Raw genomic sequence first — 26,208 nt, 5'->3', positions numbered from 1 at the left:
CAAGTAATGTCTGCTTCTTGAAGTAGACCACCTCATGGACTAGAATTGTGCTATTTGCCACAGGCAATTCTTACAAATTTTTTAACGTGTTTGCGGGAACACCTGGTATTAGGCCTGCAGGGATAAAATTGATCACACTTTCACTCCAGTTTTATTTTTAATAAAGCATACGATTCACATCTTAAGATATTCTATAACGATTTCAAAAATATTCATATCTACGAATACTGACCATTCAATTCGTTATCTAAAAGTTTCGAATACTAATCGCACAGCCCTAGCTGAATGGCTTGGGTGAAAATCTGACCCCAACAAAATGTTTCCAGTGCACACACGGATGAGAGAGACACACAGAAGCAAACACGGCTGAACGAGCAGCTGCTGTCGACTCTTGCCTGGATGTCTCTGGAGACACACTGTGCATGCAGAACGCATTCAGTACCTTGACGCAAGTGAGGCTCCGGTAGAGGTCTGCGTCGAGTGAGGGCAACTCGTCAATGGAGCTGTACAGGGCGCTGTGCTGGTGGCCAAGCAGCTGACTCAGGAAGAAGGAAGCAAACGGCACATCCACCACTATGCCCTGGACAAGAGAAAGAAACATGATTGACTGACTGATTGATCGACCGATTGATTGATTGAGTTCAGCCTCTCAAAGTGACACAGGTTACGGGAGACCCTGCAGTGAAGGGTGCCAGGTTTACTCCCGACCACCTGACATGCTTTCGTGTGTGCCCAATAACTGGTGTGTAAACTGTGACGCTGGGCTCAAAGGCACAACATCAGAGCCACAGAGACAAAGCAGCTGCAGGCGTCTTCGTTTTTGAGTAACATGCTGTTCACGTGCCAAGAATAAAATTGCCACGCTTCCGATACAGCATCCAGTTTTGTGTACACAACGGGTTGCTTCCACTATATCATTTGTCATTTTTACAAAGGACAGCATAAAAACGAGATTACACGATACAGTCGACTTCTGTTAATTCGACCTTGACGGGAACGATGAAATTGATCGAATTATCCGTTAAGTCAAATTAAACAAGATGCAGGGAAAAAAAATGCCAGAACTGCACTGCTGATTCATTCGGCAGTATTTGCCCTATTGCAACATGCGCCCGACTGAAACGCACCCACTTTCTATGTGCACAAAGTAGAAAACAAACATAGAACTGACATTAAAGCTCCTAAACGATGTAGAAATCTAACGCGCACCTGAGGTTTTGGCAAGAAAAACTGCTGCACAATGGCGGTCGGTTCCCTAAAGCCAGCCCCGCCGCAATAAAGCTGTGTTATGTGGCAAAGCATACGACGATTGCAAAGGCGGTTTTAGTTCCCAGTTCGTCTGCACCGCGCAGGAAATCTCCAGCCCAATTCCTCTTAAAAAGAAGAAAGGCGTGCATTATAATCAGGTAAATACCACAATAAGGCACTGTGAGCTATAGTTATTGTCTGAAAATTTTCCTGTGGCGGGCTGAAAATAGGCATTTTTGACGAGAGACGTACATTCAACACATTCACTGTCCCCTAAGCTACGCCAAGACGGGCGCAGCCACTAAAGGGGTTGCTATCGGGGTCCCTATAGGGGTCAGGCACATGTGTGCCAACTGTTCCAAGTTCAAGTTATTCAGCAAGGGGTAAATTTACCTACATAAATGCATGGCGGCTGGCCGGGACCCTTCGTCAGGATCGAATTGACCAAACAATCAAATTAACACAAGTATACTGTACTGTAGTGAGCTTGTGACAGCAGTAGTCAGCCTTTTTCCTCAAGACAAAGAGCACTTGCACAAATCGAGAGAGCTAAAGGGAAGAGACTTTTGCAAGAAGCGTGTGCTGGACTCATACGGAGAAGCAACTCGAAGAAATGCAGCATTCACTCTTGAACGAATGAAAAACGACACAGACAATTTCGCACATTGTCCGCTTGTCTTGTGGTATTGTCCCGTACAATCCTTTCTTACCTTACCTGGCAGATATGATGAGACCTTGTTGGATTCTCTTAGCACAAAAAAAAAAAAAAGAAGATGTCTGTCGGGGCAGTATTTCTGTGATTGATTTGTGTGGCATTACTTTCGCAAATGATGGCAGGTGCACAAACTCTTATGAAAAAGGCTGGTTGTAACACCTCACCTCGTAGACAGCTTTTCCGAGCATCTTGCCCACAAATTCGAATAGAGACAAGTGATTCTCGTGGATGTACGACGTGGGCGATGGGTAGAGCCGCTGCTCAGAGGTGGCCTGCATGTCAAAGCCACAGACAGACTGTTACAACTGAGGGGTAGTGCACGGGAGGCGGGGATGTGCAAGCATGGAAAAAAGAAAAAATGCACACAGCCCTAACTACAGCACTGCGCACTCAAATCTCATACAGGCTGCAAAATACTGCAAAAAGGCGCAAGTTTGGCATGTATTTGCTTCAGTAATGATAGACTTTTCCCCACCAAATAAATGAAAAAAGATTGAAAGATTCATCAGCCTAAACTGATTGTCCTTTAGCATCCCATTAACATCCCAAAGCGATGCATGGGATATGGGGTGGAATGGCTGCGGCTTCGTTTCCACCACCTGCAATTCTTCGACATGAGCCCGCAGTGTAGTACACAAGCATTGTGTCATCCTGCTCCCATTCGAATTCCGCAGAGAATTGAAGAGCGACAACGTTGCACTCACCCTGAATAAATTGAGGGAAGGGTCGAAGACCCTCTTGATCGTCTCCTCCAGAAACTCCTTGAATACACCGTCCTGATCAATACCTGCTTCATCCAGCCCCTGCGGTGCAATGTACATAACAGCGTATTGTTGAAAGAAAAAAAAATAATAAGTGAAGATAACGCACCAAATAATATCGCATTGTGACAGCTTCAGGCAAGTGTATTTACTACTATCAGCATAACATACAAATGCAAACAAGTAAAGGAACGAATACAATGCACTCTTGCATTCATGAGTTTGCCTGCATTTGTAACAGTTCAATAATTCAGGCTCTAAAATATACAGTGAGGATTACACTGTGCTTGGAAACCAGCTAGAAAGTGGTTATATGTTGCCATGCCATGTAATTACACATAACAATGCGTTCCGATCAGTTTTCCTGTTCAGTTTTCAAATTATGCTGGTGGAACAATGGATACAACTGCAGAGAAACAGAAACCAAATTGTGTGTAAAAATTCAACACGTCAGGGCGGAAGCGTCCTCTCCTTAATATACTTACTGTCACACTGCAGTGCAGAAAAAAAAAAAGCACAACGGCACTTTTATGTTGAATCTCCTAAATGCACAGAACATGACGCTTAACACTTTCTGCCTCTGCCGAACTTGTCATTGCGCTTAAATGAACAAAAAGAAACAGGTGTTCTGAAGAACAGCTCAACAACATTGCTGTAAAAGAAATGCTCGGCTCTCAGCTCACCACTTTTGCCCGAGGCTACAAGGAAGTGGAAGACAGCGCACGAGCTAGTGCGCATGAGTGATGATAGATAGAACGAACAGGGAAAGAACAAGCGGGGGCGTGGCACACGGCTTGGCTATCAAGCGTGGTGCCAGCACGATCGCTTGCCAGGCGAAAAGCAAGTGCAAGCAGCACTGCCCTGTTGCCCAGGCAACCCACGTGTGGCAGGACGAAAGGAGCTGAGGCTGTGCAAAAAAACATGGTGACCGCTATGTGTTTATGGCTCCTGTAACTACTGCTAGTGCATGCGATCGGCATCTGTTACTCAGAGGGACCCATCACTGGGGTGTGTATTTACATCACGGTCGCGTGCCTAGGAACGCAACTCCGTAGTCGAGTTCGCATGCAGGCGGCATTTCATTTTCGATATGAACTTGGTCGCTGCAGTGCGATATGCAGAGCTGCGCTCAGCTCTGAGTGGAAGGAAACTGTGCAGAAAGTGCAGACGACAACTGTCAATGTAAGCAAATAATCAAACGCTTCAAGAAAGCTATGCGCTTTATTAAAGGAATGGTGCATTTGATGACATATATTTAATGCAGTAAGAATAATTTGATAGCCTTTGTTGGTTCATAGCATAATTCCATAGAGAATAAAGCTGTTAACCAGCACATCTGTCGTGGTAGTATAGTTGGACAGCATGGACACCTCAAAGCGCTATGACAGCTGGCATTTGGCAAGGAACGCTCCCCAAAAGGTGAGTGCGCGAGTCCTCTGCACTAGCACCTTGTTCCAACCTTCGACCGCCAACCACCGGCCACGAAAACAGGCAAAAGAGGCAGAGAAGGCTCTTGTATAAACTGGAATACAAAGCGAAACATCTTCTTGAAAAAGCAGGCTAAATTCAGCCCTCGTCCTATAATGCGGTATTGAGCAGAATGGGAACCGTCGTCTGGCAACTATAGCATGTATGTTGGCAAATGTATAGTCAAAACCGCATCCGCATCGAAATGCGCTTGACAAGTGTTTATGTACAGCCTTGTTGGTGTCCATTCGCTTGTCCTCGTAGTCAACGCACTTAAACAATCCTAAATATGCCCAAATGTGATTGCCGACTTCCTTTTTTTTGGCACTGCATCTTAATGCGTATGCTCTTTCAATCAACTTTGTGTGTGAGGTTTCTTTTGGTGAGCAATTAGAAGTTGCACGTGGAGACACTTTTCATCACCATCCAGGATAATAGTTGTATAATTCACTAAACTGAATGGCAACATGGCCGCTCAGTGCCAGTTTCACATTTCTGAAAAAAAAAAAAAGAAGCATGGGATATTGATCAGCACAATAAGCAGAAATTCTGCTGTGCAACTCGTGTAAAACGTCATTTCGCGAGGGTTGTGCAGTGCTTCTACGGCTTGATGATGCACTCGAGGAATTTGCGCAGGAGCTTTGTGCATGCTCGCTACCTGTGGCAATGCCAGTTGTGAAAATACCATAAGAACTTGTGTATACAGTCAAACCCCGTTACAACGAACACCACATTAACGAACATTTCAGATTAACGAACTTTTAAGAAATCCCGTGCCGACTGCTTATAGTTTCAATGCAAAAATATTTCACTACTACGAACTTCAGAATAACAAACATTTCAGAATAACGATCGTTATTCAATTTCCGTGTCATCTTAACAGCACCTCAGTACTATGAACTCGTATCCCGAAATGCGAGGATTCTTAGATTTCAGTGTATCCGTCACGGAAGTCGGAGCTCTAAGCTAGCAGACGACGCAGCGCGAAGAGCGGGCCGCCTTGCAACTTGCTTCCCGCAAAAACCTGAGATGGCGCGGAAGGATAAAGATGCGGGCGGTGACTTTTTTTTATTTCCTTTTCCGTTGTGGAGGCAACGACGCACCAGGTTTTGTGAGTGGAGAGGCGGGGAGCATGGGCTCGTAAAACCTGAGACGGTGCGGCAGAAGAAAAACAAAAGTAGTAATTAACGCTGAAGTGGGCCTTTTCTTTTTTTCCTGTTGCGGAGGTGACGACGCATCACGTTTTTCTTGCTTGTTTTCTCAGTTGTTCGCGTGCTGTCACCCGTATCAGGCCTGCCCATCTTGTTTTTCTTCTGGATATATTATTGTGTTAGAAGTGCGTGCCGGCGTTCGCGTTGCCATGAGCTCAACAACTCTAACCACGGCGAAGAAGCGAAAGCAGTTTTCTTTGAGCGAGAGAGTAGAGATTCTTCGCAAGATAGAAGACGGGAAGAAACAATCCGTCGTGGCTAAAGAACGTGGAGTGGCGCGGTCGACGATCGCCACGATTCTTAAAGATAAAGAGAAAATCTTTAAGCACCAGCAAGAATCTTGCTGCACGTTACGGCAGCACCCGAAGACCACGACGAGTCCGTTTCGGCCACAGATGCGTTGGACTGCTTGCGAAAACTCCGCATATTTATAGCCAAAAGCGGCACAGCGACCGAAGGCGTGCATAAGAATGCGGACGGTCTGGAATCGTTCGTGCTGCAGAGTCTGTGTTGCACCCGTCAGAAGACGATCACGGACTATTTTAAATAAATGTGCCTTGTCTGACGATCACGTGTGCACTGTGTGAGAAACGAGTTCAAGGAGGTACCATTTCAAAGGTAGGACGTTTGCGTTACTGAAATGCTATTGTTATGGCTAATTTTTGGGCTTTCACTATAACGACCTTTCAGAATAACGAACATTTTCCGCGGTCCCCTGAAGTTCGTTGTACCGAGATTTCACTGTATTACGAGGATCCAAACGAAAATTTTAGTCACAAATTGGGCTTGAAGTTTTGGTTTCGTTACTGCTGCATGGCTATGGCTTGGCGTCATTATTGCTGCGTGGCTACGGCATCGTTTATTGTTGAGTGCCCACCTTGGCAGCACACGTGCAAACCATGCTTCGCGAAGGGCATCTTTTTTATTCCGCAGTGAAGGAGCAAGGTGTCAGGGCCATGAAAACAGTACTCGGCTACTTTCAAGAGAAAGGTGATTTTAGCTGCGCAGGACATGGGCAACAGTGCAGCCGGGAGGCAGTTTGGCATCAACGAGGGAAACATCGTTCGCAGGTGGCGTGACAGAAGGAAGCTCTATTCGCATGCAGCGGAACGCGAAGAAGCTTTCACGGTCAGAAGAATGGGACATTCCCAGAAATCACTCGCCCTCATGGAGCTTGTACGCCAACAGCGAGCCGCGCATCTAGCTGCGAGCGTGGAGCTTATCCAGGCAAAAGCTAGGGAGCTTGCAAGAGAAAAAGGGCTACCGTGCCCCGCCTTCAAAGTGAGCAAGCACTGGATTTATCATTACATGTAGATTTAGTGCTACTCCTTACGCCGCTGAACTTTGATTTCACAAAAGCTGCCAGAATCATTCAAAGAGCTGCTTGTGGCTTTCCAGTGCCACATTATTTCACCGCACAAGTCGAAGAACTTCCAGCTAGGGCAAATCGGCAATGCTCACCAAACGCCAGTTTATCTGGACATGCTGTCACCCCTCACCGTGCACGAAAAGAGCTCTAAATGAGTTTATGTACAGTCCACTGGCAACGAGAAGACGCGAGTTGCCGTCATGTTGTCATGCACGGCAGACGGCCGCAAGCTCCCGCCCTGTGTCGTCTTCAAGCACAAGACAATGCCTAAAGGTGAGGAGCTGCCAAAAATGTCATCCTGGGATGCCATAACAAAGGCTGGATGAACGAGGATCTTGGGCTCGACTGGATAAAGTCCGTGAGGTGCAGGCAGTACACCGTTGTCGTTCCCATCCATCCTCGTGCTGGACGCATTTCGTTGCCATTTGGCCGACTCAGTGAAGACGCTGTTGTGTGAATCTGGCACTGAACTCATTGTTATCCCGGGCGGGATGACATCTCAGGTGCAGCCTCTGGATGTTTGCGTGAAGAAGCCGTTCAAGAACACAGTCAAGCGATGCTACGCAAAGTGGATGTGCTCAGGTGAGCCAACCAGGCAGCTGAAGTGGAAATCATCAGCCACACTACGCAAGTGGATTGTGGATGCATGGGCAAGCATACCAGAGGACCTTGTGCATTGCACTTTCAAGAAGTGCGGCATTTCGAACGTGCTCGATGGCACAGAGGATGAGTACCTCTGGGAAGATATGTCCGACAAGGAACTATCCGAAGAGAGTGCAGCTGAGGAAGACACTGATTGAAGTGCGGAGTGCAATTTAAATAAATCTTTTCCTAGAGTTTTCCTCACTCGTATTATATGCCGATAAAACTTTTTTTTCCATTTTGCGTTCCAGAAATTTCACCTCTTATTATATGTGAGTTCGTTTTATACGCAGGTTTTTGCGGTAATAGGTTTCAGTGATTTTGTTTTTCTGCTTTTTGTTCACTTCAAGATAAGGGGGCGACCTATATGTTCACTCAACCTAACTTCCGGATTATATGGTATTTCTTTTAGAAGGGTAGGTAGAGAGGCTTCTCTGGCAGTGACGCCACTGACTCTCCTGTTAGAGATGGCACAACCCAGTGCCAACCAAGGAGGCTTGAAAAATAATGTTTCAAAGTGGCCAGGCCCCGCAGATTATTAATAGGAGAATGCTGTGCTAGCTGGAGATCGATCACAGTCCAATGGGTTGTGCTCTGTTTATGTAAATTCTGGGCTAACTGCAAGAGCTTGTTGCTTTGGGCTAAAGCATTGTCTTTGGCTTAGAAGTGACATCATGACGTTCCACACAATTTGACCAGACATTCATGTTTCATCCTAAAACCAGTTACACAATGAAACACATCCAGGAGTATCTACACAGCAAAACTCACAGTCTTAAATGCCGCAAGAAATTAGAACAGAATGTTTCGTGTTCTCTGCTGGAAGCTAATGTTATTCAATTCCTCTAGGAAGATGGTAGTGACCCGACTTCACTTTTATGATGTCATCTCTACTCGAAAAGCTTTTTTTCACAAGGCGTGTTCAATATTCGTTGACAACATTAATCCGAAGCTGCCAAGGCCAACGAATTCTGTTTTCCGTTTCTGGCGGTAATGCCGATGCACACAAAGTATAGAAACCTTTAGGCAGCGACTTCTGCCTCATATTTTCACAGTCGAGGTTTCAAGATATCCGGAGTCTGGCACAAAAGCTTTTCGATATAAGGGGCAAAAAACCCATGGAGTGGACACTGCGGCAAAAAAAGGATCTTGACTTAACCGTTATTTTGAGATATTAGAGTTCGAGTTAAAGAAGGTTAACTGGATTGACAGTGCTCAGAGATTTCTGCAGACCGTAAATTGTAGACCTGCCCCATGTAGTAAATGGTAATAGTCCTCCAAGACTTCTGCAAACAGTAAGTTGCAGAACACACATTGAAGCAATTTACATATCAAGATCTTGCAGTACTCATAACACTGAAGGTCTCAACACCACAGTATTCAAGAAGTATATGAAAATTACAAGTGAATCCATACTTTGATACGCACTTTCTTGCGTGAGTTTTATTATTTTTAGTGCATGACATAAGGCAATATCAGTTTCTTAAAACTGCTATTAATATGCGCTGATGCTAAACCATGCTAGCCCATCAATGTACCTGTTCGTTGATGAAGCGCACCCTGATGACACCCTTGAGGCCTTGTGGAGGCAGCAAAGCCAGCTGTTGATAGCCATCCTGAGAGGCAAGAAAGAGAGCAGTTATTGAGAAATCAGGTAAAGCTTTGCAACCAACTAAAAACGAAATTGAGTTGCCCGCTGTATGATAAGAATCTAAGTGTCTTCTCCAAGTGCCAGATTTCCTTGTGATTCCCTCTTACTGATGTTATCTCCAATGACAAAACTGAAACAAGAATGTAACACTATTAGAGTGCCTACATTAGCACGTCGGTTATCACTCCTGGTGGAAATTACCACTTTGGGAGCAAAAAGGGGAACAAGAGGTTCAACAAAAATAGGGTTAGGGGGAGTAAATACCAGTTGAATTACACCACTATCAAGCCATCACACAGAGAACAACCATTTACAGTATAAAATAACAAACATAAAATTTAAAAATGGACTTTAATACAGGTTTTCCCACAGTTTATTCCAACCACCAGTCAATTTAATCTGTGCACATGCCAATTTAATCCAAGCACCACTCAACTTTATTCCAGACACCACTACATTTAACACAAATGCCAGCCAAATTAATCCAAATGCCAGTGAGTTAATCCAAGCATAATGTCCTTCAAGTACCTTCGAAATTCACAGCAACCAAAATTTTCCAAAGTATTAATGGTTGATATTTTTCTTCAAAATAAACGGGCAAGGTGAGGAACCAGTAGCATTCCTTTCAGGTGACTAACAACTTTTGCAGGCTTTTTTCTTTTTTCTTTTAGTTTTTAGGACACTCGGAAAAAAGAAATTCTAGCAGAAAAGTGTGAGGAAATGTCAGCGTTAGATCATTAAGCAAGTTGGTAATGCACCAACGATGTCATCATGGGTTTTAACTGAAACACCAAAGAGTAACTCTACGGTGTTCACTAGGCACAGGTAGGCACTGGTACTAGCAAATACTAATCACTTTTTCTACTGCCGCTATCGGTATCCTTTGATTGCATATGCTGTCACTAATACCATTCGAATTCTCATGAAATTAGCAATTAACTGCACAATGCACCTTGCTAACAGGACCTAGTCACTAGTGATCACAAGTTACTTACTATTCTCAGTTTAGTGTTCTCACTGTTTTAAATACCATAATGTCATGGATATCAAATCCACTGTCATAAAATGAGTCATTCAACTATGCCTATTAGGAAATGGTGTGCTTAAGTCACTAGTGATTATGAATAATTTATTTTACTATAAGAGTGGTAGCTTTCATTCGTGAATGTTGTCACTGGTGTCAATAAAACTGTCATAAAATGAACAATTTTTAGTATCTTTGTCAAATGATAATGCAGAGTCATTAGTGATCACTAGTGATGCGCTCAGATGTTCTGCTACTTTCATTCAGCCTAATGCCATGGATATCAAATGAAATGCAACTTTCAATTCAAAATTCAAACAATTCAATTGCAATAATTAGGAGATGCTAGGGCTGAGCCACTAGTTATCATGAATCACCTTCAGTATGACAATGGTAGCCATCATTCGTACACGCCATTGTTGATATCAATCAAACCACATTTGATAAACTACTACAACCACCAATGAAAGGCTTGCAGAACACAAGCAAAATGTGGCAAAACCACAGCAGAACATGCAAGCTAATGTTCGACGCACGCACAGTGGAGACCAGAAGCAAAGACCGCTGCATGCGTGAAATAATCGAAGCCCGGCTGATTCGATAAAAGGGGGCAGGCTGTCTTAGTACATCGTCAGTTCATCTTTCCGACAAGGAAATCGCGTTCCTGGACGGCAATAGTGTGTGCATGCGTAGAGTGCGATTTATCTTTTGTACCTTTCATACCTGCTTCGCTATATAGTATCTGCCTCTGAGTTTCAATAAACGTTAGTTGAAAGGCAGCACTGTCCTGTGTCTCTGTCACGTCCCTGTCTTTTTAATTTGAGCTAAAGGCTTTGCCATTATGAGTACATTTCTTTATTTTGACATCACTAACTGATAATGCCAAGTCACCAAGGATCATTAGTGATAAGTGAAAGTATGATGTTCTCATATTTTCAGACAGCAACAGAGTCACCATTACCGTTGAAGCTCCCACTCTGGCCATTTGGCGAGTTCGCTATACTAGATAAACTGTGAACCACACACTGCCACACAAATGGAGTGCAAAAATGAAGGTGTCCTTTAGAAGAGAAACTGGGGAAAACCAATTGGTTTGTCAGCACAGCGTCTTCTAGCAATAACATACAATAACATTGTGGTTACTCATGAATGCCGTCACCTCCTCAGTGGGCGTTAACAACAACTACATGTAAACAGCTTGGGAAATGTGCTTTTGGTACGTGCCATGGTTTAATGCACATTTGGCGCCTCTAAGTACTACAATGCTCTACGATTTCTGCAAGTCATTTGCCGGGCGTAATATGCACAATTTGGAGTTTTTTTATCTGTGGTTAGTCAGCATAAGAGTCTGTGCCCCATGCAGTTGCGCAACAAAGATTGTCACGGTGTTTAGTAGAAGCTATCCTTATTCGTGGTTCAGAAGCATCAACGACCGCACCTAATTAATTTTAAAAAGCACAAAACACAGCAAAATTTCACTTGCTGGCTTCGTTCTTAACTGCAGGCTAGAAGTTTCCGAGTTGTAATTTATGTAATACAATGTAATTCTGCACTTTATCATATGCCACAGTTTGCCCCCCCCCCCCCCCCCCGCACCACCAGCCAGATAGTAAATACTTAAACCTGAAGAAAAACTGACTAAATGCAGCTGTCGAAGTGTGGAAATGAAGTCCACCCTATGCAGACACAAGCATTCTCACTCATTAACTCTGTCTTTGATAAGCACATAAATATTCTTCCCTGTCTGCATCATCTATTCGTAAACTGCACGTCACTGAGAAAAAGTTCGATTCTAGGAGTGTGCGAATATTCAAAATTTTTAATATTATCAGTATTATAGTATTTTTTTAATTTGCATTAGATTTGAGAACAAGGTATTCGGAAATTTTGAAATATTCGGTTGGATACAAATATTTGAAACAAATAGAATATATATTTTTGGCAGTGCGGGATCAAACACGGTTCATATAATTTGTTTCTAATGTAGTCTATGAATACGTGTCTGATCTCGTGCTGAATTTTGTGATCTTGAGCTGCTCGCGAAATTTGCGAGAAAGCCAGCCTCAGTGGCAAGGGGCATGGGTTTGCAGATAGCGAGGGTGCTCTTACAGTGCAACGAAAGGGGAAGGGGGCGACTGTGCAAAAGAATCCAACTGCAATAAGAATGGTCTTTCTGAGAGTACAGATCCAATGGGCCGATCCTCAGCAGCTATGCCCGTCCAGGCGGCCTCACCATGCAAATACGCCAGCTACCCACTGCACGCCCATGTCGCGCCTCCGTACAACATATCGCACGCCTTTTACAACATTTCAGGATAGAGGGATGGCCGATCGGCTACTGCAATACGCGCCCTAGCAAAACCCGGGACTTGTATTAAAGATCTCACAGGCGATGGGCATAGCCACAATTCCTGTGCACATCGCAGAGCGCTAAAAGTTGCTATTCTAAACGAGTGTGGTTTGCATTGCAGATCTGTACTTGGAGTCACAATAAAACATTTTTCTTTTTCATGCAACCGAAGGTGCCCTCTCCCTTCTTCCTGCAGTATAATTTTGTATGCCTCGCATTATGTTGGTGGTTGCGTGGTATTCTAGCAAATGCAGTACTTTGGCAACAGTGGTTCGATCAGATGCCTCACACAGAAGAAAAACGACAGAAGGGGCTTGCTGCACACACTGGGCTGCGGAAACCTTGCTTGCATGTGGCATAAAACACAGGAAAAAGAAAATGTTCTTCCCAGTTCTTTTCCAACCAACAGTCATTGGATACAGTACAGCACTACTTTGTTTTGTTTGGGTGTAAACGCAGCATTTGGCCTTGCTCATTCGTTAATTTTGCAGTGCCATCTCCAATGTTGAGGTTATTGCTTGACGGCAAATACAATGATTGACGACTGGCACAGGGTCAAGTGCCTTTGACTTCATGGGCATTTGATGTTGTATAATAAGGCATGGGTTGACAAGAACAGACAGCTAGTGGTAATTACTCGATTTCCCAAGTTAAAATGATGAGCACAATACACAATCTTTTAGTATAACAGCTTACTAGTCAAACTTTTTACCACTGACAACGTAACTGCAATGTTCAAACATTTAAGACAACCAAACTTGCAAATAAATGAATGTGTGTATCATTACTCTATATTCAATTCAATATTTGTAGTTAAGCATTCATATTAAATTCATATTAGAGATATTTATGTTTGGACACCCCTCGTTATTACCCACTCCTATCTGGGTGCCTCGTCTGCTTTCTGATAGCTAATTGTTTAAAACGCTATCGCTAGAATTATGGTGATGGCTGCAATGCGAAAAGTTTATCTTAACTATCTCATCGGCGTGCATGATGCTTCGAACGAGCGTACAAAGGAAAACAAAATCAGACTCAGCACGGCTGCTGTTTGCGTTGTCAGCATCTGAATGCCCAGATCTATGTGCATCCTCAGTTTGCAATGTTATGTTACTAAATTGCAATGCAAGACTTACAAAGAAAAAAAAACTTTACAATAATTCGGCTGTGACCGTGAGAATTTGTATTCGCAAATTAAAGAAAATAAATTATGGGGTTTTACGTGCCAAAACCACTTTCTGATTATGACGCACACCGTAGTGGATGACTCTGGAAATTTTGACCACCTGGGGTTCTTTAACGTGCACCTAAATCTAAGTACACGGGTGTCTTCACATTTCGCCTCCATCAAAATGCGGCCGCTGTGGCCAGGATTCGATCCCGCGACCTCGTGCTCACCAGCCTAACACCATAGCCACTGAGCAACCACGGCAGATGCATTTACAAATTCACGCATTTATGCATCTCACAAGACTAGTATTTTTTACTAGATGTGTGTGAATATTCAAAATTTTGGATATGAATCTAACAGTCTTGATTTGACAATTCACTGTTCAAGGTTGTCAAAAACTCATTTGTGCAGACGATCAAGTTCCTGAGCAAACACACGGAAGAGGTCACCTATGCACAGTAGTTGCCAGCCGTTGAGCAAGAGTGTCTTGGGCAGCCTAAGAATCGAGCATTTTAATTTCGAAAAATAAACTCAACTTCTGACCAATCTCATCATGCCTGTATTTCCTCAAACACAATTTGTGGTAGTATTGCCCTTGGCTCTTTCAATAAACGCTATGCACTCTACCGTATGCATTCGGAATATCCTGTCTTTTTTTTTTTTAGTTTCAATGTCATCCTGCACCAAAAACGATGGTACTGTATCACAGTATACACATATCAAATAATGTAAGCAAGCCTTTTCTTGCTGAACAGGCTCCCCGAAATCTTTCATTTGACTTTTTTAGAAATTGTAAATAGTCAATATTCAATTCGATATTGGACGGTCGTTTTTCTGAAACGCTCGTATTAGTGACTCCATTAGAAAATTTTGCCATCTGAACACGTCATGAATTTCTATTGTTCTGCCCGCACTCAGTACGGATGAGAGCAAAAGGAAATGCGGGAAAGAGGCAGGATGCGTCTAGGCACCACACCACGTGCGGCACGCTCTTGCGAAACACTGCCCAAGACTACCGCGTTTATGTGTGTGTGGCTGCTGCAGCTGCACAAGATTAAACTTCACTGATATTTGTGTAAGAAACACTGATTTATGTCTGAAAAGCCCATTTATTCCCTGTCCTGACAGAGCCGCCACATGCGCCATGCGCACTGAACAGCGCTCTGCAGCATTTCCACATAGGCCAGGATAATGTTCACTGCATTAAGCCGGTTTGTGAAACGGTTCGGTGTTGCAAATTGGTTCGGTTTGCAAAATTTTATTTATCTGAACTGGAACTGAACTGGAACAAAATCTGAGCATATCGAACCTGAACCAAACCAGTATTTTTCTCTGCTCAACACCCTGATTCATCATCATCATCATCATCATCAGCCTGGTTACGCCCACTGCAGGGCAAAGGCCTCTCCCATACTTCAACTACCCCAGTCATGTACTAATTGTGGCCATGTTGTCCCTGCAAACTTCTTAAAATCATCCGCCCACCTAACTTTCTGCCGCCCCCTGCTACGCTTCCCTTCCCTTGGAATCCAGTCCGTAACCCTTACTGACCATCGGTTATCTTCCCTCCTCATTACATGTCCTGCCCATGCCCCATTTCTTTTTCTTGATTTCAACTAAGATATCATTAACTCGCGTTTTCTCCGTCACCCAATATGCTCTTTTCTTATCCCTTAACGTTACACCCATCATTCTTCTTTCCATAGCATGTTGTGTTGTCCTCAATTTAAGTAGAACCGTTTTCGTAAGCCTCCAGGTTTCTGCCCCGTACATGAGTACTGGTAAGACACAGCCGTTATACACCCTGATTAATTGTAAACAAATCTCTGTTGTAAGAAAATAGATTCTGCACATTACATTTCCTTTCTTTTAATGGGGGCCTGGTAATTTTGTTTTTTTCTTGTAATAAAAATTGAGTATGCATTAGACTCAGGTTGCACATAATTTTTTTTATAGTGAACCTTCAAGCTGTGCATTAGACCTGGGCTTCATTAAAATTGGGTAAATGGGTAAATTTGGTAAATGGTCTATGTGTTTTCTAACCACGGATGAGGCCTAGACCCCCTTGAGCCAACATTACAACTCTGAACAAAGGTAAACAAGGTCCTCATGCCTAAAACGTGCACCACCATTGTGGCATACTGACCTCGACGATACGTGTCCTGTGCACGGTGATGAGCGTGGACTGCGACAGCGCACAGGCAGACTCGGTGAGGCCCAACACCGCCTTCTCATTGGTCACATACTTGCGGAACAAGACCACCCTCTGCGTGCACGTTCAAAAGCGGTTGCCACAAGTTGAGAATAAGCCAAGGCATGACCGGGCGACAGCGAGAGCCAAAAAAGAAAAAGCCATCCTTCTCTTTAGAGAATATGAATGCCTTGTCAAAGCAGAGGAAGTGTACTGTGTGTCAACCAAAAAGAAAGCTGCTAGACTCCTTGGTTTTGGGAGGAAACAAGATATGATGACAGGTGACGGGCACCCATGTTTCCTCTAAGTGCACTTACACAAGCACTTCGCAATGCACTTTTGTAATGTGCAATGCAATCATACCATGTGTTTATGGACTGCTCGTTCACTCACATTCCCTCTGACAAGCGTTACAGGCTTATTATTTGTAACACGTGGATTCTTGCTACACACAGACAAAAAAGAAATCTTCCTTTTCCCTGTCACGCACTGCGTTGTAATAGTTGTACTTGCAATACTAGCCTTCAGTCGCCAGCAAAGCATGCACAAAGTGGCATGTCTGACGGTCTCGCCAGAGGTGCACCAAACCATATATGACCATGCTCTTACTATTTCGTAACTTCAACAGAACTAGCGCGGTGCAGTAGTTAGAAAATCTGGCTCACACAACTGAAAAGTCACATGTTTGTGTCCTGTTCGAAGACAACTACATTTTTTGTTTAGCAGGATGTTGTGATGACACATTGACCAAAGGAAGGCATTCCACACAGATCTATCATAATTGTGCATATTTACATTAAAAGTTTATAGAGTCTAACTCAAATGAAGGACCCACGTGCCAGCAAAAACTGTGATAACCAGCCCGGTAGCAATAAGGACATTTGCATAATGACACCGATAATGATGAAGGCACGATGACAATGATGGCACAACCATAATGACAACTGACAATGGCACTGTGGTACTAATAGTGATTGACAATGGCACAATGATGACAATCGACAATGACTGTGGCACGAGAACAATCGGCAACAGCATCATAATGACGGTACGTAAGTGACCGACGACAGCAAAATGAGCACAAAGAGGCTCACAGGGCATGGACGCAAGAGTGAATTCTAGGTTAGGACAAGTGGGATTGTTTTTTTTTTTTTTGGCAACTAGTATTACCAAGAAAATATGATGATCTTAGATGTGATACACACTTTCACCAGGCCACAAAACCTGGAATGATGTACTTTTAACAGCTTTTGCTAGAAATACAGATGAAGATATATAAGAAAAGACAAGACGCAAAAGTGAAGGGAGCTAAAGTGTAAATTAAATAGTAGTAGTAGCAGTAGCAGTAGTAGTAGCTAGGACACTACAATAACAAAAGTATTATACTATGCACTCAAGTACCAACACAACTGACAGCACAGGAAGATTCAAGCTATACAACGAAAACAGCACAAGGCATAGTGCTAAGCTAAGCTTGCAACTAAATTTTATTGCAGAAATGCAACCACGCACGCGCGTGCACACACACACACACACACACACCTTCAATGAGCCATGAGCAAACTAACGTAAATAGCAGGTAACCAAAAGAAATAAGAAAACAACTTCACACTGAAATGTGGTATTGTTCATGTTTTAGAATGGGAGGAATTTGATCCACCTTGTGGATTTTCACAGAACTTATGTGCTCTGTTGTGCACAGAATTCATTTGCAAGGCTTATTTACTGTTTTGATGTTTGCAGTGTTCCCAATTAATTTGACCTCATGCTGGCTTTCTGGCTAGCTGAAATGGTAAGAGCGGCTGTGCCAGAAAGCTATCAGTGCCATTTTCTACCTTCATAATAGGACAGACGTTTCCTCCAAATTTGAAGCCTGTTTCACAAGGATGCTGAAATTCATTGCTTTAGAAAGCGTTCCACTAGAGTAATGTAAATGGCGACTTTTACACGCAATTGTCAAATGTTTGTTCAAAGCCACGAAGGAAGCGGAGGAGGAAGGCGCATGGAGGCAAAGAGAATCGCACGTTGGGGAAAGTACGAAGGAGTGTGCTGAGCGTACAGCAAAGGAACGCCACCTAGAGGAAAGTTTAGGTGGCGTTGAACAAAGTGGGGAAGGAGAAATGAGACAAAGCGTTGCGAAGGAGAAAGGCAGTTGGAGGTGCGCTGGGTTGACCTCCTCTAGCAGTTCCTACAAGTTTTGTTTGCGATACAGATGTATCGGGTCTGTCTCAATCTCATGTGCGCAAAGGCAGAAAGGGGGCCATGCGTGCGCTGTTTCCGTCGAGCGCATGGCCCCAGAGGAGGGGAGGGAGGGGGGCATTGCACTTCGGCCGTGTAGGCTTTATCTTGAAAGTGATCTGCTTTGGGGGCACAGTCTAGGTGGGCCGATGGCTCGTAGCTTTGCGTGCACTGCGTTCTCATCGCTCAGTTTGCGTCGAAGCGATAGACAGCATCAAGGTCACTTCACTAGCTGCTGCTGTTACGATTCCTCGTGCCAGCGTTTTTACAGCGAGTGTCCGCGGTCATCGAGTGTAATGTGTTCATATTTGCCTGTGTGTGCTGATAACCATGCTTGTTAATTGAGTTAGTAAGCGAATGTTTACAAAGGGGCGTTCTACTCTGGCGGCTGCTGCTTGTTTTGAATACGATTTGCAATGCGAGCAGTGTAAGCGTCTAGGCGCACCGAGGGTCGATATCTTCGTGTGCATTATAGCACCCATATGCCTGCAGATAAAACCTGCATCCACGAAGTGAAGCGTCACCAAGTTTTTGGCTTCAGTGAATAGGCAAGAAATTTCCCTTTGACACCCTGCAAATCTCATTAAAGGGTACCTCACCAGGTTGAGCTATTTAAACAAACAAGCACAGTGCATTCAATGTACACTGACGATCGCATTTGCAAAGTATTACACCACTGCGCACCACGAAAACAGCTGAAATTTCAAACCAAACGCTGCGCACCTTTCATCTCAAGGGAGCCGCGCTCCCAGCTGGAGAGTCGAGATCAGTTACACAAGTGCTTCTATGTAATTCACATTACTGAAACGTCCCTCACCACTAGATGAGACTTCGAGAACTATTCAAGGCTACAGCAGTTACTTATTTGATCTGTTGCTTCACTACACGATTTAAAGTTTAGAGAAATAATAAAACCTACTAACTGAATATCTGCGAGTCTTTGTTTTACTTTGTGCTATAGCAAAAAGGACGTACTTCTGTTTTGTCTGCTTGTTCCCACGTCGTGCAATCACGCGCTCTGTAAACAAAACTATCTGCCATTTTCTACTGCATTCCAGAGCGCAGTTGTCCTCTGTGATCTGCTTGTGTCTACTTCAGTGTTCAAACAGTACTGACTTATACTGCTGGTCAGGTGTTCTCAAGCACAGCGCACAAAATTGTGTGCTGTGCAGAACAAAACAAATGGCAACAGCTGGGGCGCGAGACCACCGCTAGAAGAACGCAGTGCAAGAAAAAAAACACGCGGAAAAAAAAATGTAAGGCCCCATGACTTATGCGTAACAGAATCCTTTGGCTTCGATATGGAAGGATGCAGGGAAGCAACTTCGCTTGCAGGTGCTAAACGGGGGTAAGCGGAGAGAGTGTATCTTGGCAGTGAAGCTCGCTTCCTGAAATCATGGGTTCACGGCACTTCAAATATTTCTATCTATATGTAACCAATTCGAAAAGTTCTTGTGGTGACAAGCTCTTTAAGATGGCTTATAACAACCTCCAGCGCATAGCTAAAACTCGCTATGTGGTCTGGTGAGGGGCCCTTAAATGCTGTGTTTTTCTGTTTATGATTCTCATTTTTCTGCAGAGTGAACCTCAACACCTAAAAGCCAACCTTAGGTCTCACAACACAGGAGATGAGCTCTCCTATCAGCGAAAGAACAGGATGGTGGCAATGAACTTGATCAAACAAAGCTGGTTCTGGTCTTAATGCAGTGCCTGTCCATAGAGTGAACTGACCTCTTTGTGTGGGATGATGTGAGGCACCTTTTGCAGCAGGACCTGTGCTGCCTTCTTGCCCTTCTCCAGGTCACCCATGAACGTGCTCACCTTCACATCCCTGCAAAGCCAGCAGAGCATGCATGAAGCAGCCAGTCAAGCACTCAGTGGCAAGAGAACCCATGACAATCTTGCCATGACAATGACAATGAATCTTGACCAATGACAATCTTGCCATGGCAGTACGGCTGTCTCGACATCATCATTGGGCACTTCCCCAACTCTGCTGAAAGCTCAAGCCCATTCTCAGGATGAAAATTGAATTTAAAGACAGAAGTTGGCCACCATATACCTGTCAAACTGCGGAGTTTAGAATTCGTAAAATCCCATGGACACAACAACAAGGGAAGGAGGGACAACAGCAGTCTTTTTTTAAGCTTATTCTGAGCACACACCCTTTCAGGGATGCATACGCTTTGTATTAAACATGATGTAATTTTAGATGTAGAACCCAAGCAGCAGCAAACTTGGCATAGCAAATACTCACAAGCAACTCACTCACAGATCACAGCGACTCTTTCAGCAACATGGGGGTTGTCAATTTTGCTTGCTTCAGTAACTTGTCTGTATAAACTTGCTTGGTGCAAGGACACCTCTTACATCCTTTTGCCATCTGAATGTGTCCCAAAAAGGGTTCAGGGACCGATGGACCGAACGTCTTCATTAACAGAATTCTTTTTTAACTTGATGAAACATTTGTAACACTGTCTAACCTCGACATAACAAAGTTGTACATGCAAAAAAAAAAAGCTTTGTTAAACTGAAAATTTCGTTAATTGGAAGTTTTAAAGTTTCAGCTATAAAAACAACTACACAAATTCCCAGAGCATTGCTGGTAGATAGCACCTGTGGGTGAACACTTAGAAACAAATTGTATAGAAACAAGGATGGGCTATAACAGCTGGGTATGAGCACCACAGAGCGTGCAAAGAACAATGCACGGACATGGCCCACGGCATCCGAGAGTTAAGTGTGTTGCATCGCGTGGCAGCGTCAATCTTGGATGTCATGGCTGGCCATGCTTAGTGCGCGCAGTCAGCGCTCACAAATTAAAAACAAAAGTGTACAAAGGTACGGATATCTGTCCTGAAATAAAAAAAAAAGGTTGTCACAGTTTTGCCTGAAAGGCGGAGCAGTGATAGCAATAGCAGAGAGACAACTACACGAAGTAAGGTTCATAGTTTTGTCAGTGCCATGTGCACTCAGGTAAACATTAACAGATCTCCTTCGATGACAATGAAATTGCAGTCACAACGCAAGCGACCACTTCACACCGGGTCTCAGAAACGAGATTATGCGACCACCAACACTAGACCGTAGCAGTTTACCTTTTGCACTTGCTGCGGAGAGATTACCTCCAAGATATGGCACGTGGCCTGCGCATGGACGCGCATGGACATGCATGGGCACGCACTATCAGCCGCAGTGGAGAAATTTTTAGGCAAATTTTGTCTAGATGGTGTAAGTACAACATAATTTGCTGTGGCAATGCTCACGGTATGGTAGTGCACTGTGCACAACTATTTATGGCTGTTTGTGGGATTTGCTGTTCATGGATGTTTGCGAACAAAATACATTGGTGGCAAGCTTCCCGCAACAGTGGGCCATGCAATGCCCCCCTGGCGGGGAGGTCTTGTGTAGGCTACACAAGTGGTCTGCCGCCACCCACCACTCTCGGCTAAGTGTCGAGCAAGTGCCGAGAGTGCCGCTAGGCCTAACCAGCTTTGAAGAGAAGTTGCAGCATAAAACAACTGCCAACGATCGCAAAATGCACTGTTTTGAGAACGCTTTATTTCTCATCTCGTCTATTCGCACAAAACAGAAGATAGGCTGTGCTTCGTGGCATCCAAACTGCGGGGCACACGATGCGGTTGGGCCATCTTGCATAGAGTGCAGCAGCGACCAGATTAACTTGTCTTGCACCGCGGCTCCCGTTCGTGGTACAGATTTCAAAGTGGTTGTCGCTTGTCACAAAAGATAAAATTAAGACATCAGCTTAGTCTTCCGGCCACTGTTTTGTGTGGAAAACAAACTTAGCTGATGTTTGTGTCATAGGCAATGGTGACACAACTGGGCCGGCTCCCCTCAATTGTGCCAGCCATTAACCTTGCTGTTAAGTAGGCGTTCATATGCCATCATACGTGGAACCTGCCATTCGTCGGCAAACAGCTCCTGGAAACCGCAGACAGGAAGACAGTATGCTGCATGATTGTAGGACTACTGCGTAAACCTGTTTATGCATAGTTATTTTAATTTCTATGTTCCTATTGTTTTTGTGATCGCCTACAGGTTAGACGGCGGTGTATGAGAAGTTCCACTATTTCACAGCTTGCCACACCCATAATTTCGAATAAAATAGATTTCGTATATAACGGACCTTTTCGCTCGATTACCACAGTCCATTGTAACGAGCGTCAACTGTAGTAGTAGTAAGCAGTGGAGGTGGTTAGGCAGTGAAGTGCCCAAGCAGTAAGGTGATGGGAGGCAAAGGTATCGCAGTGTCAAGTGGATGCAATGCGCATGCACAGCAAGCACGTTGGAGGAGGTCGCCTGGTCAAGGCCCACGGTGGCACCTACTTGATGAGCCAGTGGTCTGGTGGAGTATAACTGCGCCGGCAGTCGCGCTTGTACAGCAGCATCAGCAGCGTGTGACACGAGCAGAACAGCTGGTTCGTGCTCGCTGTTTTCAAGTCTGCACAGATAAGAACAAGAGAGGCAGTTTCGTCACGAGCTGCAAGATGGCAGTGCCTGCTGGGCATGGCGCACTGGGTACAAGAAATGCAGCTTACAGGAACATGCCTGGTTCTTAAAGGTAAAGGCACGAGGTAAATAAAACGTGCCGACACATGACGGAAAAACAGATCAGCTGGCCACAGCACAGCCACTTTGCAGTACAGTTAAACCTCAACGTAACAAACTTCAATATAACGAAATTCTCTACATAACGAAGTATTTAACTTTTCATAACATCTTGTCCTTAGAACCCCATGTATTTAGAACCTCAATATAAAGAATTGTGTTTGTATGCAATTTCAATATAACGAAATTTCACTGCTGCTGCAAAGGAATGCCAGGACAACAAAAGGATGTGGTCAGATGACTGAATTACAAGCGGCTGCTTGCAAACGCAGCTCTCAAATCAGAATGCGTGAAGGGGAGCCGCGTCGTGTTCCGTGTAAAGTCCAAGTGCAATAAGATCCTATCGCGCCCAGCACACTGTGTGCTTTAGGTGCGAGCGAAAGTCTGCGAGGGTGAGACAAGAAAGATGGTAGCTTCACAAGTTCCACCTTCCCATGCGAGCAAAAAGAAAGAGGGGAAGGGAGCGAGCTCGCGGTAATGCATTCCAGTGCACACGAAGGGGCGGAGTGGGGGTAAGTTGGTGCAGGTCTTGATTTTTGGTGCGCATCTCGGACGTGGCTGTGCGTGGCTGTAAGCGTGGCTGAGTGCATATGCAGCCCAGCACCCCGCTTTAGAAGTAATCTGCCACGTGTGCAAAGAACAGGCATGCCGAGACGGCATGGCACAACATAAGTTGTCTTACCGCGCGTTTAGTATTGCAGGTTGCGTAAACTCGAGTTTTGGTGACCCATTGAAGCAAGAGGCAGATGAAGCATTTGCTCCCCGCTGCCGGCAGTTTACCGATGGGTCGTCCCAGTGTGGGCGATGCTATCAGCTACGGGGGTGGAGTGCACTTGAAAGCGTGGCTGGCTTCACTTAATTTGTGCCGCCGAGAAGATATCGTCAACATACATGGCATGAAACCGTATCATTCGTTGCAGACTCCCAAATTCATCAAAATGAACCGTTTTCTCATTCAAACTTGCTTATTTAGATTACCCAATAATTTGAATAATTCTGCAGCCCCCTGGCTTAAAAATTAATTGAAAATGAATGCAGAAATAGCAACGAGAGCCGCTCTCACCAATGAGTCCGTTCCAGACGAGGCGGAAGACAAACGTGTTGAGGAAGGCCGAGATGGCTACTAGGTCGTCCAGGGTGAACGGTCGCTGCTGCTCATACAGCTCCAAATCATCCAGGATGCTGCACGGAGAACATGAAGCAACTACCACTTGGCTCACTGGCTTCAATCACAAGACTTTGGTGAAAACACCACAAGCATGTGCAACAGCAAATTTGGCTAGTTGGTGGGACACTGCAAGTATACACAGCAGGACAAGAACCAAGGCAACAATGCGGCACTGCGTTCCCTCTCACTGCCGCCTCTGTACTTGTCTGCGCTATATGTACAGTGCTCAGCGATTGAAACGCGACCCTCGGACAACATAGCATACTGGTGGGCACTGGTGACAGTGAGGCGATGCATTTTTGTGTCACATGAAAGCGAGAATATTTTTGATGCATCGTAACTGCATTCGGCCTCCTCAGCGATCACCCAGCGATCACCCAGCGATCACTGATGGCACGAAAAGTGCCGGCCACCATGCTGTGAGTATCGCGTTTCAATTGCTGAGCACTGTACGTGCACACACAAAGGCCACTTCAGGCAGTAATGTCACAGTTGATTAATAATCTCAAGTGCACAAGAATATTATCAGCAATGCAGAGCCTCCACGCCACTGATAAAACCATATACCATGTACAGGGTGTCCCAGCTAACTTTAGCCAGAGTTTAAAAATATGCGAATGCCATGTAGCTGCACAGAACCAAGGTAATGTTTGCCGTGGCTTGGAGATACTCAGATTATTTTTTTCATTCCACCTAACTAGATAATTCATCTAAATATTCCACTTCTCAAGTATTATAATTAGATTAAGAGTGTCAATGAGAAAATTGCAGAGTGACATGAAAAAATCCCGGTAGAGCTGTCTGTTGCTCAATACATGCTACATAAAAGTATTTTCCCAAGCATGAAAGAAGTTCGCGAATGCACGCAAAATTGCTGCGTGACTGGTTGCTCGAGGCACTTTGCGTGTATTCGCAGGCTTCTTTCACGCATGGAAAAATACTTTTATGTGGCACATATTGAGCAACAGAAAGCGGTACCGGGAGTTTTTCATTTCTCTCTACAATTTTTTCATTGACACTCTTAATCTAATTATAATATTTGAGAAGTGGATTAATTAATCAAGACTAATTAGACAGTTATCTAATTAGGCAGAATTTAAAACAATAATTTGAGTATCTCCAAACAATGGCAAACAAGATTACCTTGGTTTTGTCCAGCTAAGTGGCATTTGCATATTTTTAAACTCTGGCTAAAGTTAGCTGGGACACCCTGTACACTTGCGCAAAGAGAGTTTTTCCCCCCAGAAATGAAGAAAAGTTAGGGGGTGCATTTATTATGCGGGGTAAATTTTACAGGAACCTTTTCAAAACAGCAAAAATTCGAAATTATGATGGCAATTGTTTGGATCTTACTGCTGGTACGATCAGTTGGGAACTCGGCGCTGACGCCCGTGGTTGTACCTGGGTCGCAAGCCCCAAGGGTAGCGTTGGCCTGGCGGCCTGGGGTACAACTCGAAGCATCCGAAGGTCCCGGCAAAGCATGAGTCGACAGGTAACAACGAAACAACTTGTTTATTTTAACATCGCAAAGAGTTGGCGGTCAGGTTTGACCGAAGTAGAGAGACGGGAGAGCACTTCACTCAACGGAAGAAATCGGAGCCCTCCTCTGGCGTCCGGGGGCAGCTGTTTTTATACTCTCGCAGTTGAGGGCAAGAAGGAACCCCTCAAAAGACGAGCACGTGAATGTACAATGGGCTAATGGTGACGCACACTGTCGTAGCGATGCCGTAGCACCATGTCGTGGCGCTGCGCACGATCTCGTAGCACCTGGTCGTGGCGCTGCGCAGCACACTGTCGTGGCGCTGCGCAGCATACTGTCGTGGCGCTGCGCAGCACACTGTCGTGGCGCTGCCGGTCGGACACAATGACTGTAACGAGAAGATGGTCCCTGCTTTGGCATCGCCTGTTTCGGGCACAATGACTGGAACGAGATCCCTGCTTTGGCATCGCCTGTTTCGGGCCCAATAACTGGAAGGAGATCCCTGCTTTGGCCTCGCCTGTTTCGGGCACAATGACTGGAACGAAATCCCTAGGCGGTCGCATCGCCGCAGACGCGCCTGGAAACACCTGGCGATGAGTGTTGCGGTGACGACGATCGGGCCAAAATGTCCGCCGCCCCGCCGCCGTCGCGCCGGCAAAACCACGTGTCGCAGGCGAAACGCAACAGACCGCCCCGCCGGGGAAAGGAGATCCCGATGGACAGGGGACTGCATCCGCTGTCCGGAGGGATGTCGCTCGATGATGCTCATAACCGAAGTCGGGCGTCCCTTGACGTTTCTTGAGCGCAGCGCACAGAGAAGGCCTCGTTCTCTCGTTCAGGTTCGCACGGGACACTGCAAAGTGACTTCGGGAGAGTTCACATTTTTGTTCTCG

At 44.8% G+C, this 26,208-nt stretch overlaps 1 protein-coding gene across 1 annotated transcript in view; it reads right to left on the bottom strand.

Annotated features, from left to right (window-relative positions):
* The window catches only part of LOC142576493 (ubiquitin-protein ligase E3B), a 110,156-nt gene that overhangs the window by 21,709 nt on the left and 62,239 nt on the right, over nt 1-26,208 (bottom strand). The window contains exons 16-23 of the mRNA XM_075686643.1: nt 23,731-23,849; nt 22,386-22,500; nt 19,770-19,869; nt 15,756-15,875; nt 8,952-9,029; nt 2,668-2,766; nt 2,128-2,235; nt 443-580 (exon numbers count right to left, since the gene is read on the bottom strand). Of these exons, the coding sequence (XP_075542758.1) occupies nt 443-580; nt 2,128-2,235; nt 2,668-2,766; nt 8,952-9,029; nt 15,756-15,875; nt 19,770-19,869; nt 22,386-22,500; nt 23,731-23,849 (877 nt within the window). The remainder of the gene's footprint in view (nt 1-442; nt 581-2,127; nt 2,236-2,667; nt 2,767-8,951; nt 9,030-15,755; nt 15,876-19,769; nt 19,870-22,385; nt 22,501-23,730; nt 23,850-26,208) is intronic.

The sequence above is a fragment of the Dermacentor variabilis genome, chromosome 3 (assembly GCF_050947875.1).
Source record: "Dermacentor variabilis isolate Ectoservices chromosome 3, ASM5094787v1, whole genome shotgun sequence".
NCBI classification, from domain to species: domain Eukaryota; kingdom Metazoa; phylum Arthropoda; class Arachnida; order Ixodida; family Ixodidae; genus Dermacentor; species Dermacentor variabilis.
This window is presented reverse-complemented; position numbering and strand designations above follow the sequence as displayed.